This window comes from Camelus bactrianus, chromosome 12 (assembly GCF_048773025.1).
Source record: "Camelus bactrianus isolate YW-2024 breed Bactrian camel chromosome 12, ASM4877302v1, whole genome shotgun sequence".
Classification (NCBI taxonomy): Eukaryota; Metazoa; Chordata; class Mammalia; order Artiodactyla; family Camelidae; genus Camelus; species Camelus bactrianus.
In genome coordinates, this window is record NC_133550.1 from 70371058 (window position 1) to 70396678 (window position 25621).

Genomic DNA, 25621 nt, shown 5'->3' on the forward strand with positions numbered 1-25621 from the left:
TATTCTGTTCGGCACCACTGGCACTAAGTACATTTAATTCCTCAAGAGCATCTTGCACTTCTCATGTGTTGTTCACGAGGACTGATGTGCAGCTGGTGGGACAGAAAGGGTCCTCGGGCTGTGCTTGAAAATAGGTTTACTGAGAAGTAAGTTCTGCGCCAAAGGCCGTGCACTGGGGTCGCCCTCCCTCTGTGAAGCTTCTGTGCGCTGTGGTGCGGCTGGGTGGCGAGTGGGGGCTACTGCTTGCGCTTGGTCTCACTGAGCAGCTCCTGCCAGTTCTTCTCCATCTCCTCCTTGCAGTTGAGGAAGGCGTCCTCCAGCCGCCGCATGGACTCCGCCAGCGTGGGGTTGGTGCGCATCACCACCATGTCGTAGGCCATCCACGTGGCCTGCACTGCAACAATCAGAGAGGCCCTGGTCAGGCCGCGGGGCGGCTGCAGCCCTGGGCCCCCATGGAGGGCTGGGTGCCTCCAGTCGTGTCCAGGGTCCTGGGGTCCAGAACCCCTGAATCGCCCAATTACTCTAAGGAGAGAAAGCTGGTAGGCCATGCGTTATACAGGCCTCAAAAAAAAAACACCAAAAACAAAAACAAACTCTATTAAAACTCCTCTCTACACAGAGCATTAATGACACCTCCTTAATCTCACACAAGTCTCTACTTCACCAACCCACAACACTACAAGGCTGAAGCCCAGACTGACAGTAAGTGTGAGGAAAAATTAGAGCAAACATGCCTATCTGCAGCTCACAATTAGTGGTTACAGGATGATCCCCCAAGAAGTCATAACACCCCCCCCCCCCCCGTACACAGGTAGGGCTGACCACTCCCACTCCTGCAAGGCCCTGAGCCTCGGGTTATCTCATGCCGATTGGCCTGGGATGCCTGCCCACCTCCACCTGGGCACCTCTGTGCTTTCATTAAGGCCAGTCCAGGGACTCTTCCTGAGGAAGTTTGCTGTGTTCCATGTTAGGCGTCCTTTGGTGCCCACCGCTACACTGTGACCCACTTTCTCACTCATTCCCTTTGAGAAGAACTTGAGGGCAATGCTCCCTGGGCCTACAGGGGGACATGTGCTTCCTGTACAAATCCAGTGGTTGTGTGCAGAAGCCCCACCTCCACACCTTCTCTCCGCGGCTCCCGCACCACTGGCATGGTTCCCCCTTTAGAACCATGAAGAACAGGGTCGTCTCTCCGGGCAGTAAGTATATCTGCTTGAACTGCTTACGCCTGGCTGGCTACTCTGGGAAACTATGTCCTTAAGGAAACTAAGCAAAAAAGAGACAAAACGATCACTAATAAATGTACATGTATGTCTGCAGACAACCGAGGTCAGCAGCATGGCAGACTTGAAGATTTACAGAAAGTGGCATCTGTTTGGTTAGAGAAAATTGTTGGAAAAGACCTGTGCCATACACCCCAACAGATAGAGGGCACATGACTATATAGCCAGCACAAGAGTTCTCCAGTTTTTAGAAGCATGAGCGTCATCTGGAACACTCGTTAAAATGCAGACTGATGGCCCCTCCCAGAACTCAAAGAGGTTCTTGTGTAGCAGGTTGGGAATGCTGCCCAGGAACCTGCATCTTAATAAGTAACCCAGATAATTCTGGTGCAGGAAGCCTGCAGACCACCTGGATAGCAGGTGGAGCCCGGACCTGGAAGTGAGAGCACTGTGCTTCCCAGCTCCCCACCTGCTGGGAGTGTAACCTGGAATAAGTGGCTAAACTTACTAACCTCAGTCTCCTCATACGTAAAGGACAGACAATGTCCTGATCCCATGGCTTTCTGTGAAGATTGAGCGGATGATATATGTAAACTGCCATGCACATATTAGGTGCTCAGAAATAAGAAACTCTTACTAAAAAATAAATGAGGTATTCAGGGCAAGGAATTAGGGTGGGTTTAAAAAAAAAAAACAAACAGCTCACAGAAATGAATATCATATAGTCCGTCCTACACAGCAGCTGGAATTCTAGCCCTGAGTTTCCTGAGGCCAAAGCAGAGAAGGAAACATGCTTAGTTATACGACTCAGTGACCATAAAATAAAAACAAATCCATTGTTCCGTTGTTTAAGACCCAAGAATTTTCCTATAGGCATAGCTTATGGGAGGTATGCAATATAGCTGAAAATGCCCTTGACAAATCCCTGCTCTAAATACAAGGAGACTCTTCTATGTCTATAGTGTAACCACTGGTGAAAGAACCTGGTGGCACAGCAGCAGAGCACAGCTCAGAGAAGGCGGTTCAACGAGCACCGAAACACGGCACCAAGGCACAGCTCTCCCGTGACCTGATCCAAGGGAGAAAACCAGAATACACACAGAATAGGACGGACGCACATTTAGAAAACTCTACAGAAATACATGCCTCCTGAGGTTTTCGTTCATCTAGTGTTTACTGAGCACCTGCTCTGTGTTGGCAGTTGCTAAGACAGCCCTGCCATCTGTCTGCTACAGGATGGACACATCCTGCCCTCATGAAGTGTCTCTGCCAGCTGTAGTGGGAGGCGACAGATCATAAACACACAAGACGACTGCAGGTTGTGAACAGTGCTGTGAAGGAAATAAGCAGTGTATGTTGTGACAGAGAAATGTGGTAGGAGAAGCCTTATTTTAGAGCAGGTGGCGAGGGCAAGACTTCTCAAAGGGCTTTAGGGAAGGCCTGCACAGTAGGAAAGCCAAGGGCATAATCTCCAGAGGGACCTGAACAGCAGATATTCTGAGATGCTAATTAGGACTCACCCCACACACTTTGTGGCTTTACCTGCTGGGTAGGGCCAGGTCTGCACACAGAAAGAAATTTTAAAAAATGGTCAAGATGTGCACCTAAATGCCGGGTTCAGTAAAGAATGAAGATAAAGTGTTCCAAAAATCTGTATGGGAGAGGGGAGGACTATGGGATGCAATAAAGTGGATTTATTTTGAGCCTAAAAGGGGGAAGCAGAGAAAAAGGAATGAAAAGAAGGCCAGCTGACCAGGGATAAAGAGATGAAGATAAGCCAGCCTGGAGTTTCCAGCTCACAGACAAACTCACATCACTTGCAAAACAGAATAATCAACGTTGTAAAACGCAAATGGTGACGTTCTATCTTCTCAAGTCTCGGGTCCCAGGTCCTTTCACAGAGGAGTTCTGCCAGACATTGAAAGAACAGTTAATTCTTATCTAATATAAGTGATTTCAGAAACTAGAGAAAGAGAGAAGACTGATAAGCTCACTGTATGGACTGGTGTAACTTTTTAAGAAAAGGATTTTATAGAAGCATTCTATTTACACTGTAGAAGATTTGAGAACAGAGATAAGCAAAAATAAAAACATAACTTTCCCTGAGCTGGTTTATTTTGAAATCAGACAAAGAGTATATGAAAAAATTATAGGTCTGCCTAACATGAATATAGATGTAAAATCCTAAATATGATATTATCTAATCAAGTCTAACAATGAGTTAAAATAATGTTATGATCAAGTAGAGTTTATAAAGAAATTCAAGGATAGCTGAGTGTCAGAAAATCAGTAATAATTAACCACAATAAAAGGGGGGAAATCATAGGAATATCTCAGTTAATGCAAAAAAAAAAAAAAAAAAAAGGCAGTTAATGCCCATACCTATTTTTGACTTTAGAAAATCAAAACTCTCACAAATTAGGAATAGAAGGAGACATTTTAACTTAGTAAAGGTGATATACCAAAAACTAATAGCAAACATTATACTTAATGGAGAAACCGTGGCTATACTCCTTTTAAGATTGGGATCGAAACAGATTTTCCGGTCAAGATGGCGGAGGGGTAGGACCATGAGCTCACCTCGCCTCATGACTACAATTAAACCACAACTGACTGCTAAACAACCATTGAAAAAAAGACTGGAACCTAGCGAAAAAGATCTTCTGCAACTGGAAGCATAAAGAGGGAACCATAGCAGGACAGTAGGAGGGGTATGCTTGAGATAAAATTGGGCCCCATACCCCTTGGGTGGGCGACCCACAAGCTGAAGAATAGTTAAGTCGCAGAGACCCTCCCATAGGAGAGTTCTGAGCCCCACGTCAGGCTCCCCAGTCCGGGGTTCTGGCATTGGGAGAAGGAAACCCCAGGACATCTGGTTTTGAAGGCCAGTGGGGTTTGGCTCCAGGAGCCCAACAGGACTGGGGGAAACAGAGACTTCACTTGCTTGGGAAGCATACATGGAAACTCATGTGCTCCAAGTCCAAGGGCAGAGGCAGTGATTTCATAGGAACCTGGGCCAGGTCTGCCTGCCTATTTTGGGGGGTTTCCTGGGGACGCGGGGGATGGCTACAGCGCACCCAGGGGACATAAAAGCTGGTGGCAGACATTCCAGGAGTGTTCATGTACATGAGCTTTCCTGCAGAGCCCCACCCATCAGCAGACTTCCTGAGCCACAGAGGCCTCTAGACACGGCCCTTCTCACCAGAGGTCCAGGACCAAGCTCCATCCAGCAGTGTGCAGGCCCCGGCTCCTCCTGCCAGGAAACCTGCATAAGCCTCTAGTCCAGCCTCACCCACCAGGGGCAGATGCCAGAAACAAGAAAACAGCAATCCCAAAGCCTGTGGAAAGAATCCACAAACACAGGCCAGACTCTACATTAGGACCAGCTGGACCCTGGCCCTTGGGTGACAGGAGAGGAGTGTACTGCTGGGACGCATAGGACCTCTCCCACAGAGGGCCACCTCTCCAAGGTCAAGAAATGTAACTAACCTACCTAAAAATACAAATAGAAAGATAAACAATATGAGGCAGCAGAGGAATATCTTCCAGGCCAAGGCGCGAGATAAAATCCCAGAAGTGGTGTAAAATGATTATAAATCAATTAAAAATGTTAAAAAAAAATCCCAGAAGAAGAAATACGTGATGAGGAGATAAGCAATTTATCTGAGAAAGATAAATGATGGCAAAGATTTTCAGAGAGCTCAAGAGGAGTATAGATGCAGAGAGTGAAGTTTTTAGCAAAGAGCTGGAAAATATAAAGAATACCTAAACAGTTGAGATTTACAAATGTTAGTCACTATATATAAAAATAGATTTAAAAAACTTTTTTTGTATAGCACAGGGAACTATGCTTAATATCTTATAAGAACCTTTAATGGAAAAAAATATGAAAACAAATATATGTATGTATATGCAAGACTGGGACATTGTGCTGTACACCAGAAATTGATACATTGTAATTGACTGTACTTCAATTAAAAACAAAACAAAAAAAGAATACCCAAACAGAATTGAAGAATAAAATCATTTAAATGAATAATACACTAGAAGGAACCAAGAATAGATTAAATGAGGCAGAAGAACGGATCAGTGAACTAGAACACAGACTAGTGAAAATCACTAGTACAGAATAGAAAAAAGAAAAAAGAATGAAAAGAAATGAGGATAGTTACGAGAACTCTGGAACAACATGAAGTGTACTAATATTTGCATTACAGGGGTCCCAGAAAGAGATGAAAGAGAGAAAAGACCTGAGAAAATTTTCAGAGAGATAATAACCGAAAACTTCACCAACTTGGGAAAATAAACAGTCACCCAAGTCCAGGAAGCGCAGAGTTCCCCACAGGATCAACTCAAAGAGGAACACACTCAGGCAAACAATAATCAAATGGACAAAAATTAAGGGTAAGGAAAAAATATTAAAATTGGCAAGAGAAAAGCAACAAATAACATACAAGGGAACTCCCATAAGGTTATCAGCTGATTTTTCAGCAGAAACTCTACAGGCCAGAAGGGAGTGGCATGACATATTTAAAGTTATCAAAGGGGAAAACCTACAACCAAGAATACTCTATTCAGCAAGGCTCTCTTTCAGATTTGATGGAGAAATCAAAAGCTTCACAGATAAACAAAAGCTAAAAGAATTCAGCACCACCAAATCAGCTTTACAACAAGTGTTAAAGGGACTTCTCTAGTCATCAAACTGTAAGAGAACAAAAAGAAGAAAGAGAGAGAGAGAGAGAAAAAAAAGACCTACAAAAGACTGCTTTGGCAGTTCGGGGTCTTTTATGGTTCCATATAAATTTTGGAATTGTTTGTTCTAGTTCTGTGAAAAATGTCATGAGTGTTTTGACAGGGGTTGCATTGGATCTGTGGATTGCTTTGGGTAATACAGCCATTTTAATAGTGTTGAGTCTTCCAATCCAAGAGCACAAGATATCTTTCCATTTCTTTGTATCATCTTCAATTTTCTTCATCAATGTTTTACAGTTTCCTGAGTATAGGTCCTCCTTGGTTAAGTTTATTTCTAGGTATATTATTGTCTTTGATGTAATGGAAATGTTTATGCCAGTTATAAAATTCTGGTTTTTGAAGTGGGAAAAAAAAGTGAATGAACGGCTGCAAATGGCAAAATATCCTTCTTTCTTATGGGTGAGTTGCATTCCATTACATATATATGCTGCATCTTCTTTATCCATTCATCTATTGATGTGCACTGATGATGCTTCCATATCTTGGTAATTATAACAACTGTTGTTGTTAATAGCGGGGTGTATGTATCTTTTTGAATTATTATTTTGTGGTTGGCTTTATTCCTTTGATAACGATGTAAGTTTAAAAAGCTAAAGCTCTAAATGTTCTTAGAAACAATGAACAGTACATATATGTCAATTTTAAAAAATATGTGCAGTATATTGTGTATATGTATTTACATGCGATATATATTTATATGTGCAAATTGTAACAATTCTACCTAATAAAACTGAAAAATGAAAAAAAAGAAAATAATTATACACCTAACCAAGTTACCACCCAGTTATAAACATAGACATATTCTTAAGCATTTATGAATTCAAGAAACACAATGTCTATAGCTATAGTTACTAGGGTAAATGTTTGAATTATTTGAATACAGAACGTGAATCTCAACAACCATAGGAATTATGACTACAGAATAGAATGTAAATATTGTAAATGCTGTGAATGTAAACATTACTTGTACTTGACAATATACAAATAATAATATAATGAATGATGGTTGTGTCTTAGTCTCTTCATTTTTAAAATAGGGATAATAAGAGTTCCTATAATCTCATAAAATTTTTGTGAGGATTAAATAAACTAATTCACATAGTGCTCAGAATAGCACCTAACTAGAATAGAATAGTAATCTAGCAATTACTAAGTACCGAATGAACATTACTGATTAGTATTATTAGGTCCTGAATAAAGATAAAAAAGATATAACTGAAGAAATAACACTAGATTCCTTATTGTTTTCCCACAAACTTCCTTAATTTTGGAACAATCTTATAGGAGCTAGTGTATTTTTTATCTTGAAGAAATATTTATTTTAAGTGAAGAATTTCTTCATTTCAATTCAATTTAAATTCTTAAGTAAAATTAATGGTAGTACTCTTTATTTTAAAAGTAATTTGTATGATAGCCAATAGGCTCATGAAAAATGCTTAATATCACTAATTATCAGAGAAATGCAAATCAAAACTACAATGAGGTATCACCTCACAATAGTCGGAATGGCCAGCATTCTGAAGTCCACAAACAATAAATGCTGGAGAGGGTGTGGAGAAAAGGAAACCCTCCTACACTGTTGGTGGGAATGTAGTTTGGTGCAGCCGTTATGGAAAACAGTATGGAGATTCCTCAAAAAACTAAACATAGACTTAATATGATCTAGCAATTCTGCTCCTGGGCATATATCCAGAGGGAACCTTAATTCAGTAAGATACATGCATCCCCATGTTCATAGCAGCACTATATACAAGCCAAGACATGGAAGCAAACTGAATGTCCAGTGACAGATGACTCAGATGACTGGATAAAGAAGCTGTGGTACATTTATAAAATGGACTACTACTCAGCCAAAAAAAAGAATAAAATAATGCCATTTGTAGCAACATGGATGGACCCGGAGATTGTCATACTAAGTGAAGTAAGCCAGAAGGAGAAATAAAAATACCATATGATATCACTTACATGTGGAATCTCAAAAAAAAAAAAAAAAGACAAATGAACTTATTTACAAAACAGAAACAGACTTACAGATAGAAAACAAACTTAGGGTTATCAGGGAGGAAGGGGGTGGGAAGGGATAGACTGGGAGTTCGAGATGTGCAGACAGTAACATATATAAAATAGATAAACAACAAGTTTATACTGTATAGCACAGGGAACTATATTCAATATCTTATAGTAACTTACAGTGAAAAAGAATATGAAAATGAATATATCAATGTTCATGTATGACTGAACATTATGTTATACACCAGGAATTGACACAATATTGACGCAAACTGACTATACTTCAATAAAATATATATATAAAAAATAAATTAAAAAGTAACCTGTATGATTCAATTTTAATTAAACTGTATCTTTCAAAAAAAATTATCCCTCCATGTATCCATGCACAGGTCCATCATTCTATTTCTGCAGAGAGAGACTTGGAAGAGTGTTCACCAATGTTAATGGCTAACTCTGAGTGACTGGATTGTGCTGATTTGAAACTTTCTTTGTAACTTTCTATTTTAATTTTACTTTGATTGGATTTTAAGAACAATGTACAAGTAACACTTCTTTAAAAATCATTATTTAATAATTATCAATTAAACAATTACATAATGATGTTTATTAAATATAAACAAGATAATTATTCATTATAATAATTTAATAGTTACTCTTTATTTTAAAATGCTAATAATCACACCTGGAAAATTCTGCTGTATACAATAATAATCTAATAAATTAATAAATATTGATAAAAATGGATGATTTGGGAGGAAAATGAAATATCCACATTGACATAATCTTAAAGCAATAACCAAAGATGAAATTGAAAAAGTTATCAGGAGTTATTCCCAGTAGTCTTACCATTAAATGTTCAATAAAGAATTGTCTCCAAATACTGCACATATAATTTCAGAATGTAGAAAAAGAAGACTCTAGAGGTTGAGTAGACCTGGACAGTTTAAACTCTCTAAGCTCTAATTTTCTCATCTATAAAGTGGAAATAACAGTGTCTTTCACTCATAAATCTATTACGAAGATTAAATGAGATAATGTGTGTAAAGCACACGGTAAAAAGACCAACACCTGGGAGCTGACACACAAGCTGTTAGGGACAATATCAGAGTGACACTCAATGCCCGGACAGCTGCAGCCTTCCTATACCCTGGCATTAATTATTCAATAAATAAAACAGAAAACCTCCCATTTATAATGAGAACAGAAACACAGAAGTTAATGTATTAAAGAAATCTGGAGAGGCTCCCTTTGGTAGCACATATACTAAAATTGGAATGATACAGAAAAGATCAGCAAGGGCCCTGGGCAAGGATGACATGCAAACTTGTGAAGTGTTTCACATTTATGTAGTGAACAGTATGACGACTATAGTTAGGAAGACTGCGTTACATATTTGAAAGCTACTAAGGGAGTAATCTTAAAAGTTCTCATCACAAGGGAAAAATAACTTGTAGCCAGGTGAGGTGATGGATATTAACTAAACTTCTTATGATATCATTTCACAATATATACATATATCAAATCATTATGTTACACAACCTAAACTTATACAATATTCTATGTCAATTATATTTCAGTAAAATTGGAAAAAATAAAACTGAAGGCAAAAAAAATCTGGAGAAAAATATTGCAAAACCCTTTGAGACATGTTAAAGAACATCTGAATAACTGGATTCACAGACATGGAAAACAAACTTATGGTTACCAGAGGGGGAACGGGGTGGGGAGAGATAAATTGGGTGTTTGGGATTTGCAGATAAAACTTCTATATATAAAATAGATAAACAGCAAGGTCGTACTGTATAGCACAGGGAACTATATTCAATATCATGTATTAGCCTATAATGAAAAAGAGTATGAACAGGAATATATAAATATTATGTACAATTGAATCACTGTGCTATATACACCAGAAATTCACACAATGTTGTAAATCGACTATACTTCAATTAAAAACAAAGAACATCTGAATAATTGGAGAGAAATACCATATTCCTGCATGAGAGTACTTAAAAAGATATTATTCTTTCCATATAAATGTATAGGTTTAACACAATTCCAAACAAAATATTAAATGAATCTATTATTTATCTGGGAGAATAAACATGTGAGAAAAGCTAAAAAGAGAAAAAAGAAAGAAAAAGGAATAATGAAGGGGGACTTACTGATTGATAATGAACTAATGTTGATATGCCATAAAACCTCACATATTATGAAATAGGTTAGCTATCTCTGCTCTACTATATGCACAAAGTTCACGAGTAGTTTAGAAATCACTTCCAAACTAATAGGATAAGATGGGATAGATTTTGGGGGGAAAAAGTTGGAATCTCTCCTTGTCCTGAGGAATTTTACATTCTCAAGGCTCATTCCCACACAAGGCATACTACAGCTAAACTTGTACTAGGAAAATCATCCTAGGTCATGTTTTGACTTAAGTTCAAGAGCATGGAAAGAGAAACTTGAGGCCTTGGAGTCAAGAGGATTTTACCTTTTTATAATCGCTTAAAATAGGCATATATTTATGTATATATAAATATGCACACTTATTTGCTGGTTGATGATTATAATAGTTGATGACTGCTTCTTTGGTGATTTTCCCTGCCCTGTGTGGTCACTGGAAAAATTGGCAAAAGCCTTCCCAGGGGCAACAGAGAGCAAGGACTCACATGTTGGGCCTCACTTTAAATTCAGTCTGAAGGGTCAGGGTGTGAGATTCATGTTACTTCTGTCAACAATATTTGTCCTAACTTGTTCTAGGACTGTGAAGAAATAAATAGTTCTGCTGCTTACACATCAGGTAGAAAAATATTTTACTGTTTCCAACCATTAGATCTGAGTCCATGAGCCTAAAAACATATAATTTGCTTAAGAAATTACAAAAGCTAAATTTTACAAATTATTTTAATACTATTTAATCTGTAGATGCTTATATGTTCAATAAAACATTTACCAGCTGATAAACTGCTAAAGAAAAATTTTTAAAAATTTATATTACCCCCCAAATTAGGCAACTGTGCAGAACATTTATATAAAAATATAATTATAAAAAAGAGGAAAATATGTACAACTAAAACTAAGAAAAAAATAAGCTAAAGGGAAAGTAATGGACCTTACGCCAAATCAAGGAATGTGACATGGAAGAGCCTGGGGAGGGGATGTGGAATCATGCACGACAGAAGCCTCATTCATGCCAAGGAGATGTAGGCTGTTTGTTTTATTTGTTTTATTTTGTGGGAAAGAAAGTGCACAAGCCTAACATGTGTAGCTGCTTAAATACAATAGTTGCATGTATTAGACAACTTCAAGTTTACTGAGAAAACTTTAAAAGACAAATTTTAAAAATTGTCAAAGCTGAGTCTTTTATGACTTGTTTCAATAAAAACACCTGTCAACCTTGCCTCTAATGTGAGAGAGCAGAGAGAGCATTTTAAAAATAACAATATTACCTTAGTAATATCATCTTAGCAATATTAACTTCATTATGATTACTTAATAACTTACTTAACTATTACCTGAATTATTGTTGGGATATTTGCCAAAAAGAAAACCTCTAGTGGATCTAAATAAAAATGTAGTACGCAGCCTGGTTCCTTTGGCACACCAGATAGTTTAGAATTAAATGATTAAAAGAAAACACAGGTAGAAGTAAATATTTCACTGATCTTGGATTATGGAAAGATTTTCTAGGCATCACAGCAATGGTAATAAATCAGAAAGGAAAATATTGATACATTTTTACTACATGAGACTTCTGTTTACCAAAGCTTCATGTACAACATCAAAAGGAAAATTATAAACTGGGAAAAACATTTACTACAATTTTAAGCAAGGACCTTATGGTCTTACAAATCAATAAGAGATTCTATCACAGAAACCTGCTATTCCTTTCTTGTTTTCAGTGCCATGCCCAAGTTAAGGCTAGCCCCTTTTCAGCCTTTAGTTCTGCAAAAACTTTCTAATATGTCTTCCTGCCTCTAGCCTTCCCTCTCCAACCATCTCTCACACTGTTACCAGAGGTATCTTTCTTAAATACAAGCATCTTCCTTGAAATCCCAAATGGCTCCCTTTCACCTAGACAAGAAAGGTAAATCTCCTTAGCTTGGCACTGAAGACCATTCCTCTCACCTCTTCAGCCTCTTCTTTCTTTGGCCTGCCACCTTGTGACTCTCATGCGCTAATGTGGCTTCTTGACTGTGCCAGTCTCTCCACAGGCACACAGCCTTGGCTATCTCTCCTGCTGGACTGCCCTTCCTCTCTACCCAAAGGCCCCTACCTCACCTGTCCAGTCTCTGCTTCCTTCCCAGACTTGGTGTACACCATTATTAGCATTTGCCAGATTATAATTTTATTATAAAATTAAAATGTGTACATTTTAATTTATATATTTAAATTACAATTAGTTATCTTGATATCTGTTTCTGGCTCCCACTCACTTCTTCCAATGAAGGAGCATCTCTATTCAACTGTGTATTCCTAGAATAGCATATAGTAGGTGCACAGTAAATACTATTACATAAGAGAATATTTAATTAGATCGAAGGAATTATGTAACTTATAGTATAAAATGAATTATATAACTTTTTTAAAAAGGTAGTTAAAATATATATAAAAACTTTCAAGTACATAGGCCCCCAAATTGCAAACATTTCTAAGTAGAAATTTTCTGAAGACTGTTGCAATAAGTGGAGATTATTTATAAACCAATAATGTCGTTAAAAACAGTTTGTTTTCATTTGAGTAGAGTATGCAGGCTATCTAAAATTTGTTTTACATTATGATTTTCTCTAGCAAAACTTGGGTTCACAAATTATAAGAATTATACATATTCTGAACTAGTAAAGAACAAATTTTAAAAATTATAATGGTATCACTACCACTGCAGTTACCACTTAGTGGAAACGTGCTGAATAAAATAACATACTAACATTCTTTTCTTAAAATGGAGAAATGTGTTCAACTCTATTGCTGCCTTATTCCACTGAGCCACTGAGCTATACCCCCCATTTCAGCACCTCACCAGTCTTAGCACTATTACTCTAAACTCTTTTTATTTAAATGACTCACAGAAAGAAGGTTCCAAGTCTGTTCACAGGTGTTATAGTAACATCATTGGTCATTTGCTGAGTACCTGAGCTTGGGTATGGCACTATGTACCCCATTACAAAAGAAGTCACTATTTCTACCCTCAAGAAGATAACAGTCCATTTGCAGAAATAAGATGCAAACACACATAAAATAATCAAAAAAATAATTCAAGGAAACATTCAATGATCAGTGTAAAACTTTATGGTACAGTAGTTACCTAGTATAGAAGTTGAAAAGTGGTCAGGGAAGGCCTTGTTAAGAAGGCACTTGGTTTGAGCTCACAAGTGAAGCAAAGATTTGAACTATTGGAAAGAAGGGTAAAGGCACTCTGCTTAGGAAAACATCCTACCTGAGATTTTTTCCATCTCTTCCAATAGCTTTTCCAAGTCTTTATTTAGGTCTGACAGCATTTTCAGCATGTTGTCATAGTTTCTTTCCCCAGGGTCAGAATCAGCCATCTAGACAGTGCACAAAAAGATGCAGTGAGACAGACCAGTGTTTCAATTCCAGCTCCACTACTCACAGCTCGGTAGCCCATGCCAGAAAACTTAGGTCATCTTTAATTCCTTATCTTTTCTTCCTGACCTAAGGGGTCACTGGAACTTGCCAATTTTAATTATTTTTGGAATAAATATTTAATCATCTATGCATCAGGTAGGCCCAGTGCTTGAGAGCCACCAGTGAACTGAACCTTACCCCTGTGGAGCTCATAGCCCAGCCCAGCTCTTTAAAGTCTCTCCTATCAGTCCCTTCCTCCCTCTCTCCAAGGCTGCTGCTTTAATTGCGGTCCATTCCATTATCCATCATTGATTACAGATTTACTGAGCATCTGTTATGTACCAGATACCTACTAAGGCTCTGTGGATATTGCAGTATATCTGTGGGCCCAGACAGACTGGATGCTGTCATGGAGCTTCTGTTCCAGGGGGAGAGACAGATAATGTCAGTTTGTGGTCACTGCTACAAAGAAAATAAAAAGGGTGGCATAATAAAGAGGCTCTTTCATGAGGAGGAGTGGTTTGGCTTGTAAAGTCAGAGAGGTCCTTTCTAATGACATGACATTTGAACTGCCACTTGAATGACAAAAGGGAGTTGTCCTGTGAAGATCTAGGGGAAGTTCTAGACAGAGGAATGGCTCAAGGAAAGTTGGGTGTAGCCATGGTGTGCTGTAAGGAATAGCAGAAAGTGTAGAATGGGGTTGAGGAGAAGAGTGGTATAAGAATTGATCAGCTAAGTAGGCAAGAACTTTGGTTTTATTTTGAGTGTAAGGGAAAGCCACTGGAGGTTGAGAGAGCAGGGGATTATGTGATTGTGTTTTTAGATAATAACTTCAGCTGCTGTTTGGGAAATGTACTGTTGCAGAAAGTTGAGGGGAGGAAAGAGTGAGAAGACCATTTAGGAGACTACTAGAGCAGTCTAGGGATAACAGTGGCTTGGACTTGGGTAATAACATCAATAGTGAGGAGTGGAAGGGTTTGGGCTGTATTTTGGAAGATAAGCCAAGAGAATTGGATAGAGGACTTGATGTATCAAAGTTTGCAGGGGCTAATTATGGGAAGAGAAAAATCAAAATGACTCCTACTTTTGTTGAGAACAACTCAATGGATGATGGTGTTGTTAACTGAAATGGGGAAGACCAGAAGAGGAGCAAATTAGACAGTAAACAGGTTCTCTATTTTAAACATGTTAACATGAGATGCCCACTGGTCCTCCAATTGGAGATATAAATAGGCAGTTGAATACATGGACCTGGAGTTCAGAAGAGCTGGAGCTGAAAATACAAAGTTTGAAACTAATGGTAAAGGCTCTCTTCATCTTTCACTTGGACTACTGCCATAGACTCCTAACTGGTCTCCCTGCTTGTAGCTTCCTCTTGCCCAATCCATTTTCCAGTTCACCCCCAGAGTGACCTTTCCTAACATGCAAATCTAACTATGTCACACTGTTTGAAACACTTCAATAGCTCCTATTTCTTTTAGGATAAAATATAGTATCTTTACTATAGATATGAGATCCTTCATAACCTAACTCTTGACTGCTCCTCTTCTCAACTAGTTCTGAGTTGTGGCCAAATAATTGAAAGCCTTGAGAGATCCAAAATTTAATGAGACATTACCTAAACTCTACAAGAGTTGTGTATTTCCAAGAGGTATAATGAAAAGATATCCATTAAAATAACATGAAACTCTGTTAAAGTTAAGAAATCTCTACAGTTTTCTTACAAAAGAGTTAAAGAAGTACAAAATGGAATAAAATAATTCTATCATGTGGGTGGCTATAAAAATCTGTGTGAAGGCAAAGAAATAGATAATGACATAATTCATACCTAAGTTGTGTGGACTACTTGCTCAATTCATTAAGTTATAAAGTTCCACTTACATTCTTTTATTCATACATTCAACACATATTTATTGAGAACTATTTAAGATTCTGAAGACAGAGCAGTGAACAAAACAGATGAAAATCCTTGGTCTCGTGGAATTTATATTCTAGTGGGGAGAGGAGGCAATAAACAAGATTAATAAGTGAAATAAACATAAGGAAGGGATAAGCACTAAAGGAAAAAAGTGAACCAGGATGGAAGGTGGGAGAGAGTGTACAGTGGCTGCAATTTAGATAAGTGTGTAGGGAAGGCCTTACTGAAGTGATTTTGTGGAGGAAGTGAGAGAATGAGCCATTTGGATATCTGGGGAAAGTGCATCCCACGCAGAGGAAATAGTAAGAACAATGGCCCTGAGCTAGGAGCCTGCTGGATGAGCTGGAGGGAGAGCAATGAGTGGTATAGTTGGTATAGAGTTAAGGAAGAGTTGCAGAAGATAAGGTCAAAGTGTGGTGGGTGGAATTGTTGTGGGTCTTACAGGCCACTGAAAAGATTTTGGCTTTTTCTTTGAGTGAGATGGGATCCTGGAGAGTGATAATCTGATTTACATGTTAATAAGTCACTAGACTGAGAGTAGTTTATATGGAAATGGTGGAGGCAGGGAGACTAGTTAGGAGAGGCCACTGGACTAGTAACAGCTCCCATCAGCATGGGAATGATGGAAGTGGTGTGAAGGAGTTTGGTTCAGGGCATATTCTGAGGCCAGGGCTGATGAAGTCAGTGTGAAGTCAGGGAAAATGCTAAGGTATTTGGCTGGGCAACCAGAAATGCTGGTACCATTAACTGAGATGGGGAATGCTGGAAGAAGCAAGTTTGTGTGGGAAAGAAAGAACTCAGTTTTGAACATACTAAGTTTAAGATGCTTATGAGGCATCCAAGTGGGAATGTTGAGTAGGCAGCTGAATAAATGAATTCAGGGGAGAGGGTAGGCTAGAGATAGAAATTTGGGAGTCATCAGCATACAGATGATATTTAAAGACATGAGAATGGGTGGGATCCAGGGAGAAAACGCAGATGGAGAAGAGGCCCAACATCAAGATTGGGGAGAGGAAAAGAAACCAGCCAAAGAGACTGAGGAAGAGGGACCAGAGAGGCAGAAGGAGAACCAGGACAGTCATGTTCTGGAAGTCAAGTGCAGGCTCTCAGAGAGTCACTGAACCCCAGTCAATGTCCTCTGATCATTATGAAATCTCAGCAAGCTGAGAACACAACTCTAAAAATTATAACAGAAGGAAACTCCAAAAATTGTGTGGGACAATATAGGTGTTTCCTTAATGCTGAGAAGGCAGGGAATTAAGATAGGAAACTTTAAGTGCATAAAAACTGGAATTACAGGTCTCCTCCACTAGCCAAATGTAAAACTCTTCATAAGCCAAAATGGCATAAAGCAAAGAAGCAATTACCTTAGGATACATCTTGCTAACAGATGCACAAAATAAATCAGGAAAAAGCACAGATGCTTACAGACATAGTTCAAAACTATGGCAGCTTGATGCTGAGATGCTGAGTGTAGTTCCTGGGGAAGGAGCTTGGTGGTGCCACTCTCACTGCTTGGGGTGTTGGCTGCCTCTATAAGCTTACTGCAAAACAAATGCTGGACACTATTTTCATTTGTCACTTTTTTTCATAAGTGAAAATCCTCTTCAGATTTCTTTTGGTTAGTGAAAATAGGTACTAATGTAGATCTTTTGTAAAAGCAAAGGGATGTAAAGTGAACTTTTGAAAAGCAGGGGACACCTGGTATTATAGGCATTTGAATGTTTAAGAGATCATTCAGTAGCAGATCAGCTTTGTCATTCTAGTTAAAAATGTGAAATTAATTATGGGTTGTAATTTGAGGTCAAAATCTTAGTAAGTTTATAAAGACTTTTAGGACATTTAAGAGAAATTGAGGTTTACCATATTTATAAGTTTGGCTTGTGATATTTATAAGAATTGTTTAAGAAGGTGGGAAGGTTTGTTACTAAGACAACTTAAGTACTTAAAGAAATGGAATACATCAAGTTTCTAATTAAGAGTTTAAGTTTGTAAATGGAACAAAAACATTAAGTTACTATTAAAATTTGCTAAACCTAGAATAAGACTGAGTTTAAAATAAGATAATACTATTTAGAATGAATAATCCAATACATAATCTTACTTAGGATAAAATTTACAAACTAAACTTAAATGCTCAAGGAAGACTAGAATTTTAATTAGTAACTTTAATAAAATAAATATTAATTTTTAAAACCAAAGTAACATTCAAATAGTCTTTCCTCTGTTTAAATAATGCCTTTAAAGGCATCAAAGCTCACACTTAGTTATCTAGCCATATCATCATATACACCCTAAATTTAAGTCATATTAATATTTAATTTGATAAATTTAAGTGCCTACCATACACCACACAGTACTACCAAAACTATGGATTAAAAAATAAATACACAGTCCCTGCCATCAAGGAAATCAGTCTGGTAAAAAGAAACTTGTAAAGCAAGATCCTTTGAATTTCAATAGCCATTCATCCAAATATCCCTACTCAGCTTCTAACCAAAGCCTTCTCATATAAAAAGGGCCATTATAGCCACATCACTGAGAACTCTGAAAACACCATGCTCTCTCTTGCCTCCATGCCTTTACGTGTATCATTATTCTACTGCCTAAACTGTCCTTCCCTTGCTCTTTCTTGCTTTTTAATTTAAGACTCAGCTCAAGGCTCACTTTTTTGAGAAGTCTTTCCTTCCTTACATTTCCCACCAGCCAACCCTAAAGGTAGACCTGCATCTCTTTTATGATCCCACAGCTCCTCTACCTACATCCAGCCAGACACTGTTTTAAGAAGGTAAATCTCTGTAAGAATCATTGAAGGAAAGTACAAGGATTATTCCAATTTACAGATGAGGAAACAAGGCTCAGAAAAGTTAACTAACTTGCCCAAGGTCAGACAGCAAATATACACATACCTGGCAGTATGGCTCCAGTTTGTGCTCTCACACACATAGGTATTCAATAAATTGTTGATAAATATGTGAGTGGAAAGAACTGATGAAATGTAGCAAGCAACTGGAGAAAAGTTCTGTGTACCCTGAAAGCCTGGGCTAGAATCTAGGCCCTGCTACTTACTGACTATGAGACCCTAGAAAGTTATCCAATCTCTTTAAGCCTCAGTTTCCTCTTCCATAAAATGGAAATGATAGCTCCTTTGCAGGTTATTGTGAAGACATACATAGGTACACATATAGCAGACACCCCAAAACTACCAAACTAAGTAGTTGGCATGACTGTATGTTAAACACTAGGTACAGAATAGTTGCCCAGAAAATATTTTACTATAATTAGGTGAGAAAGACATACAAATCCAATAATATAAAAGCTAACTGTATTTCATGCTTAATATATGCCAGGAATTGTGTAAATTCTCAACAAGGACTGACTGATTTCATTCTCACAACAATGCTATGAAGCAAGTGCTATTACTCTCCCCATTGTACAGATGAGAAACCGAGGATTACAAACGAATCCAACCAAAGTCACACAACTAAACAATAGCAGAGTTGGATTCAAACCCAGTCCTATTTGATTCTAGAGACGGAGCTCCATAGCACTGCATTTTCTCCCAACTGCCTCAGACAATACAGTGGGTGGTTTTGAGCCTGACTGTCAGGATGGATGGAGCAAAGAAGCAAAACGGGGGTGGATGGGTGGGGAGGCTACCGAGTTCAATTTGGGCAACTTGAGTGCATGGTGCCTATGGGGTATCCAAGCACCACAAACAGTTTAGAAAAACTGGATTAGAGCCCTGGAGAGAGGCTAAACTGACAATAAAGATTTGATGGTGGTTTAAATTATGGGAAGAGATGAAATCATTCACAGTGAAGGAGAAGAAAAAATGGACTAGGAAGAAGCCCTTAAAAGCATCAGCACTTAAACATAGAAGGAAGCAAGAACATAAAAGTCACTAATAAGCAGTTAAAAATGCAGGGAACTGGAGAGTGTGTACTTGAAGCCAGCAGAAGAGAGGAGGGATGGGCCAATTAATTCATTCAGTCAACAAATATTTATTGAATGTCAGGCACTGTTTTAGAAGTTTATCAGTATTTCAATAAACAAAACAGACAATAACTTGTCCTTGTGGACTTTACATTTTAGTCAAGGGAGACAGGCAATAAACACATAAATTTATAAAATGTCAGGTGGTAACATGTGCTATAGGGAAAGCAGAGTAAGGACGGCTGCAGAGTAATGAAGTAGGAGGAGCCACTCCATATATGGTGAAATATGAAAGTCCGTCTGAGAAGGTAAATTTTGAAATAAAATCAAAGAAAGTGACTGTGTGAGCCCTATAGATAACTGTACAAAGGGAACAGGATAAAAAAAAAAGGCCTTGAGGGTAAGTGTGCCTAGGTGTGGTTGAGGAAGAACAAGAAGGCTAGTAACGCTGGAGTGGAGGGCAGGATGTTAGGAGACGAGGCAGAGAGGCTGGGGAGGATACTGCAGTTTAGGTAGGACTTTGGCTTTTGTTCCAAGTGAGATGAAAAGATATTAGAGGAATCTGACAGATGTGACATGATTTGAACTATGATTTAAAGGGATCACTCTGGCTGCAATGTTGAGAATAGATTGGGGTAGAGAGGGTGGAGCAGAGAGGAGGCTGTTGCAAAATTCCAGGTAAGGAATGATGGGGCTTGGACCATAGTGTTAGAAATCAAAATAATAAGAAGTGACTGGATTCTGTACATGTTTTGAAAAAGGAGGCAACAGTATTTGTTGACATCCAAGTGGGAATATGAATCTGAAGTGTGGTGAAAAGCCTGGCTGAACTTTCATATTCAGGAGTTGTTGGGAGTATAGATGACATTTGAAGCCATGGGACTAGTTGAGGTCACCTAGAAAGTGAAGGTAGATGGAAAAGAGGTCTGAGTTCTCCAACGTCTGGAGTTTGGGGAGATGAGGAGGAACTAGCAAAGAAGGCTGAAATGAAGCAGCCAGTGAGGTAGAAGGATCAATGTCTTGGAAACAAAGTGAAGAAAGTAAATAAAGAGTCGTCAATTGTGTCTCATATCAAATAGCATAAAGAATAAAAAATGACCACTGGATTTGACAATTGGGAGGATACTGATCTTAACAGGAACTGTTTTCACATGGAGTAGCAGGGACAAAAGCCTGGCTGAAATGTGTTTAAAGAGAAGGGAGGAAGAGAAGTAGAAACTTGTGAGTTTTCATTCCAAGGGAAGCACAGAAATGGGCCAGTAGCTGGAATGTAATGTGAAGTCACAGATGCCTTTTAAGTTGGTAGATGTTACACAGTGTCAAATATTACAAAAGAGCCCAGTGAATCCAGTACATTTGATTTGGGTGTCACTGGTCATCAGTGAACCTTGTTTCTGCAAAGCAGTAAAAAGTAGCAATAAGATTTCCATGAATAAAGAACTGATGGATCATTAGACGAAACAGAGTATGCAGAATTAAATGAAAAGGGTAGAAAAAATAGGAGTTAGTGAGAAGGTGATATGGAGTAAAAGTTTTTTGTTTTTTGAATTTACAAAGGCAGAGACTTGTCTGCCTTTAGTCCATGTGGAAAGGGCCAGTTGAACAGAAAAGGCTAAAGAATCAGGAGAAAGGGTAGCTGATGGTACAGGGACTGGTCCCAGACAGGAAAATGGTCACCCTACCCTATGAAGGGAAGGGAAGGTAAAAAGGTAAGGGTGGAGTAAGGTAGATAGGGGTCCGGTAGTCCACGTTCAAGTTTGAGATCTCTAGCTCACCCGGGAATGGCAATGAAAAGGTTTTTCCCTAAGAACAGAATTCTTGGTTCGAGGGAAAGGATAAAGGTTTGGCCTAGAGGCATTTAGACATGCAGCAGAGAAGCAGTGGTCATGTGGCTGAGGCTGCATGGCTGCACAGTGTCCTCAGGACCTAGGGTGGCCCAGAGAAAATGGATGGAATATAGAAAATGGCCTGGGAGTTGAAACACATACATGGTGGATGAAGGAGTAAGGAGTGTATAAGATGATGGTGGACAAAAGCAGAGGCATAGAGGGACCTGTATTTCAGGGGCAGGTAGACAGGGGGATAAAGCAGGAGACAGCTAGAAGGATGGAGGAGGTGGCAAGAGTAACTTTGGACCTCAGAGGAGGGACAGGTCTGGAAAGCAGATCCAGGGAAAGTGTGTGAGCAGAAGTAGAGGAAGAAGACCGTGGGATTAAAGCGCATGGCATTCCTTCCTGATGAGGTTGCCTAGGACGACAGCAGGACTTGGATGGAGAGGCCTGGGTCAGCACCAAAGCATAAGGGACTGAGGGTAATGGCTGACTATGGGGGTTAGGTGGGCACAGAGAGGGTGGGGGTGGGAGGGACTGGGTGGGGGATCACCTTAGAGTGTAAAATTTTCAGAGAATGGGGTCCTGGGGACTGAGGAATCCAGAGGCTTGAGGAATGCAAGGGCCTGGGGCCCTGTTTGTGGTCTGAGGGTCTTGCCCAGTGTGTGAAGTGTTTTAATGGAGTCTGAGATCCTTCCTGGAATAGGAAATGTGAGAGGATGAGAGGGGCACTTGGATCAGAGAGAGAGAGAGAGTGTGTGTGTGTGTGTGTGTGTGTGTGGTGTGAACAGCACTGCATGGAACCTGTGTGATGCATAGGGTAGGAGTCTTGGAGTTAATATGAGGGTCTGGGTCCACTCCTGGTGTGCAGATGTGATGTGTGAGGTGAGGTGGGGGGGGGTGAGGGGGTAGAGTTCATGGTGTGCAATCTGAGGGGTCTGGAGGAGATGGGAGTGAAGGGAGTCGAGATGAGGAGATAGGGGTGAGGAGATGGTGTGAGGAGATGGGGTGAGGGGAGCAGGGTGAGGAGATGGGGGTGAGGGGAGTGGGGTGAGGAGATGGGGGTGAGGAGATGGGGGTGAGGAGATGGGGTGATGGGAGTGGGGTGAGGAGATGGGGTGAGGAGATGGGGGTGAGGGGAGTGGGGTGAGGAGATGGGGTGAGGAGATGGGGTGATGGGAGTGGGGTGAGGAGATGGGGTGATGGGAGTGGGGTGAGGAGATGGGGTGAGGAGATGGGGTGAGGAGATGGGGTGATGGGAGTGGGGTGAGGAGATGGGGTGATGGGAGTGGGGTGAGGAGATGGGGTGAGGAGATGGGGGTGAGGAGATGGGGTGATGGGAGTGGGGTGAGGAGATGGGGTGAGGAGATGGGGGTGAGGGGAGTGGGGTGAGGAGATGGGGTGAGGAGATGGGGTGATGGGAGTGGGGTGAGGAGATGGGGTGATGGGAGTGGGGTGAGGAGATGGGGTGAGGAGATGGGGTGAGGAGATGGGGGTGAGGGGAGTGGGGTGAGGAGATGGGGTGAGGAGATGGGGTGAGGAGATGGGGTGATGGGAGCGGGGTGAGGAGATAGGGTGATGGGAGTGGGGTGAGGAGATGGGGTGATGGGAGTGGGGTGAGGAGATGGGGTGAGGAGATGGGGTGAGGAGATGGGGGTGAGGGGAGTGGGGTGAGGAGATGGGGTGAGGAGATGGGGTGAGGAGATGGGGTGATGGGAGCGGGGTGAGGAGATAGGGTGATGGGAGTGGGGTGAGGAGATGGGGTGAGGAGATGGGGTGATAGGAGTGGGGTGAGGAGATGGGGTGATGGGAGTGGGGTGAGGAGATGGGGTGAGGAGATGGGGTGAGGAGATGGGGGTGAGGGGAGTGGGGTGAGGAGATGGGGTGAGGAGATGGGGTGAGGAGATGGGGTGATGGGAGTGGGGTGAGGAGATGGGGTGATGGGAGTGGGGTGAGGAGATGGGGTGAGGAGATGGGGTGAGGAGATGGGGGTGAGGGGAGTGGGGTGAGGAGATGGGGTGAGGAGATGGGGTGAGGAGATGGGGTGATGGGAGCGGGGTGAGGAGATAGGGTGATGGGAGTGGGGTGAGGAGATGGTGTGAGGAGATGGGGGTGAGGGGAGTGGGGTGAGGAGATGGGGTGATGGGAGTGGGGTGAGGAGATGGGGTGAGGAGATGGGGGTGAGGGGAGTAGGGTGAGGAGATGGGGTGAGGAGATGGGGTGATGGGAGTGGGGTGAGGGGAGAGGCGTGAGGACATGGGGTGAGGAGATGGGGGTGAGGAGATGGGGGTGAGGACATGGGGGTTAGGGGTCTGTGGGTGGAGTCGGTAGTCGCCACGCCTCGGGTCCGGCGTGAGGCGGTGGGCGCCTCCCGGAGACGCTGTGGCTCAGGGGTCAGGAAGCCAAGGGAGGGTGGGGCCCTCAGGCCGGCCTCGCTCACCTCCCGCCCGCGCCCGGGTCCCGCTCGGCCGCCCTCCACCTCCTGAGGCATGAGGCGGCTCCTCGGAGTGACGCCCCACCCCTTTCCGTTGCCGGGCCCGCCCCTGGAGCTGGGCTCTCGCCCTCATTGGCTGGTCTCCCGAGCGGAAGGGGCGGGGCCTCACGGGGTCCAGCTCTTGGGATTCCTCGGCCGCAGCCCGCCGGAGGGCTGGGGCCGGGAGCGGCCCGTGTCGAGGGCTGGTACGGCTTAGGTGAGGGGCACACGCCTCCCCCGTCCCACCCCCGCCCTCACTGTAGTTTGGCTGCCTTGCTCCGTGAACGTAAGTCCTTGCGCGCCTGTCTGTCCGCTTGACCACAGTGTCCGCATTGTCCAGGACAATCCCTGGCACAGTTTAAGTGCTGGGAAACATTTGTTGAGCGAGTAGTTTGATGCCCCAATATTTGTCTCACAGCTACCATGCGTGGTCCACATTGCCGTAACTCTCTCGCTGAGGAGGATGCAGAGGTTCAAGGAGATGAGGCAGGGACCCAGATACATGCATCTTTGAGGCATTTTCACAAATTTTTCTTACAGGCATGTCAAACCCAGCATTTAAAAATCTTAATCACCCAACTACGCAAATAGAAAACGTGAATTATCTTTGATGCCTCCCTATCAGGTTTGTCAGTCCCACCTTTGACATTCTTAGCTTCCTGATTCTCCAGTCCTCAGTTTAAGTCCTGTCATTTCTTACAACTCTGCCACCACTATAAGCAGGACCCTCTGATAGGTCTTCCCGTGGCTATCCTTACTGTACCCTACTTTGTTCCAATCTTCTGGTTAGCCAGAGTGATCCCATGAAAACTTAGAACAGATTATATCACCCTCTGCTCAAACCCCAGTGGCTTCTTACCCCATCATTCAGGGAAGCCAGAGGCTGGCCTATGAGGCCCTTGCTGCCCTCCTCCACCTGTCCCCTCCTGCTCTTCCTCGACTCCACGCCAGCCACAGGCCCTCCGGTACTGTTCCTCCACCACAGCAGGCTCCTCTCACCAGGAAGCACTGGCTTTTGCTGTCCCCTTGGCCAGGAGTACTCTGCCCTCAGGTATCAACATGGGTTGCACCCTCATTTCCTGCAGGTCTTTGCCACCCTGTCTGAAATTGCCACCCCCACCCATTGCTCCCTCCCCTTTCTTCCTTTTCTCCTTAGCACTTAATACTGTCTGACATACTATGTAATTTACTCATTCTTCTTGGTTATTGCCTGTCTCCCTCACTAGATGCTAGGCCCCACAGGGGGGGACTGTCTTTGCCAGTTTGGTTCACGGATGTATCCCAGTGTGTAGCACACTGTAGCGCTCAAAATGGGTTATTCAAAACATCCTGGTTTCCCTGCCAGCTGCTCTGTGCCCTGATCCATGCGTGCCTCACCTGGTAGTGAATTCCACGTGGGCAGGTGATGCCGTGTTCACCACAGAATCCCCAGCACAGAGCCCAGTCAGTGGTGGGTGCTTAAGAAACACTGTTTTATGGTAAAAGTATCATAACCTGGGACTGTATTTACCTAACGTCGTGGTTCTCAGCACCTAGCAGAGTCCTGAGCTCTAGATTCAGTCAAGGATGCAGCAACAGTAATTGAGTGCCTGCTTACACTTTCCATAATATTTTTGGTTAACTTTTAATATTATTTTAATAGAAAAGCCGACCTTGCTCCAGTTTATCTTGTGTGCCCTTTCATAGACATGACCACCTGGCCACCAGACCTCAGACCTGGGACGGCAGTTCCTTCCTATGCCTGGGAGGGGGCTGGGGGCCTTCACAGAGCAGTGCTCCAGCCCGGAGGAGGTGGGTGGGCCCCACTCTCCAGCAGACAAACAGAAGTGGCCCCAGGGAATAGGTGAATGTTCTGAAGCAAGAATTTATTCCAAGTGTACACGTGAGTGTG

At 41.7% G+C, this 25621-nt stretch overlaps 1 protein-coding gene and 1 non-coding gene across 3 annotated transcripts; one reads left to right on the forward strand and one right to left on the reverse strand.

Annotated features, from left to right (window-relative positions):
* Positions 1-119: 119 nt before the first annotated feature.
* SYCE3 (synaptonemal complex central element protein 3) lies at positions 120-24748 on the reverse strand. Of its 2 annotated transcripts, none has more exons than XM_074375872.1 (3): positions 24590-24748; positions 13426-13534; positions 120-394 (listed from the first exon to the last, which is right to left on the reverse strand). In XM_074375872.1, the coding sequence occupies exons 2-3, from the start codon at positions 13532-13534 to the stop codon at positions 237-239; spliced, it is 267 nt and encodes an 88-aa protein (XP_074231973.1). In that variant the 5' UTR covers positions 24590-24748; the 3' UTR covers positions 120-236. The 2 variants fall into 2 exon arrangements, with proteins under 2 accessions (XP_074231973.1, XP_010955623.2); XM_010957321.3 differs by lacking the exon at positions 24590-24748 and adding an exon at positions 23698-23770.
* LOC123617493 (U6 spliceosomal RNA) lies at positions 9230-9334 on the forward strand. Its single transcript, XR_006725645.1, has one exon. It is a non-coding gene; the product is annotated as a U6 spliceosomal RNA (small nuclear RNA).
* Positions 24749-25621: the final 873 nt, after the last annotated feature.

What these genes read in the sequence shown, in the direction of transcription:
- SYCE3 (XM_010957321.3), bottom strand. Translation starts at nt 23,748, where the DNA reads ATGCCTCAGGAGGTGGAGGGCGGCCGAGCGGGACCCGGGCGCGGGCGG. An exon ending in GACCCGGGCGCGGGCGGGAG is followed by an intron (nt 13,535 to 23,697) that starts GTGAGCGAGGCC and finishes TGCACTGTCTAG; the next exon opens with ATGGCTGATTCTGACCCTGG. An exon ending in AGAGATGGAAAAAATCTCAG is followed by an intron (nt 395 to 13,425) that starts GTAGGATGTTTT and finishes TGATTGTTGCAG; the next exon opens with TGCAGGCCACGTGGATGGCC.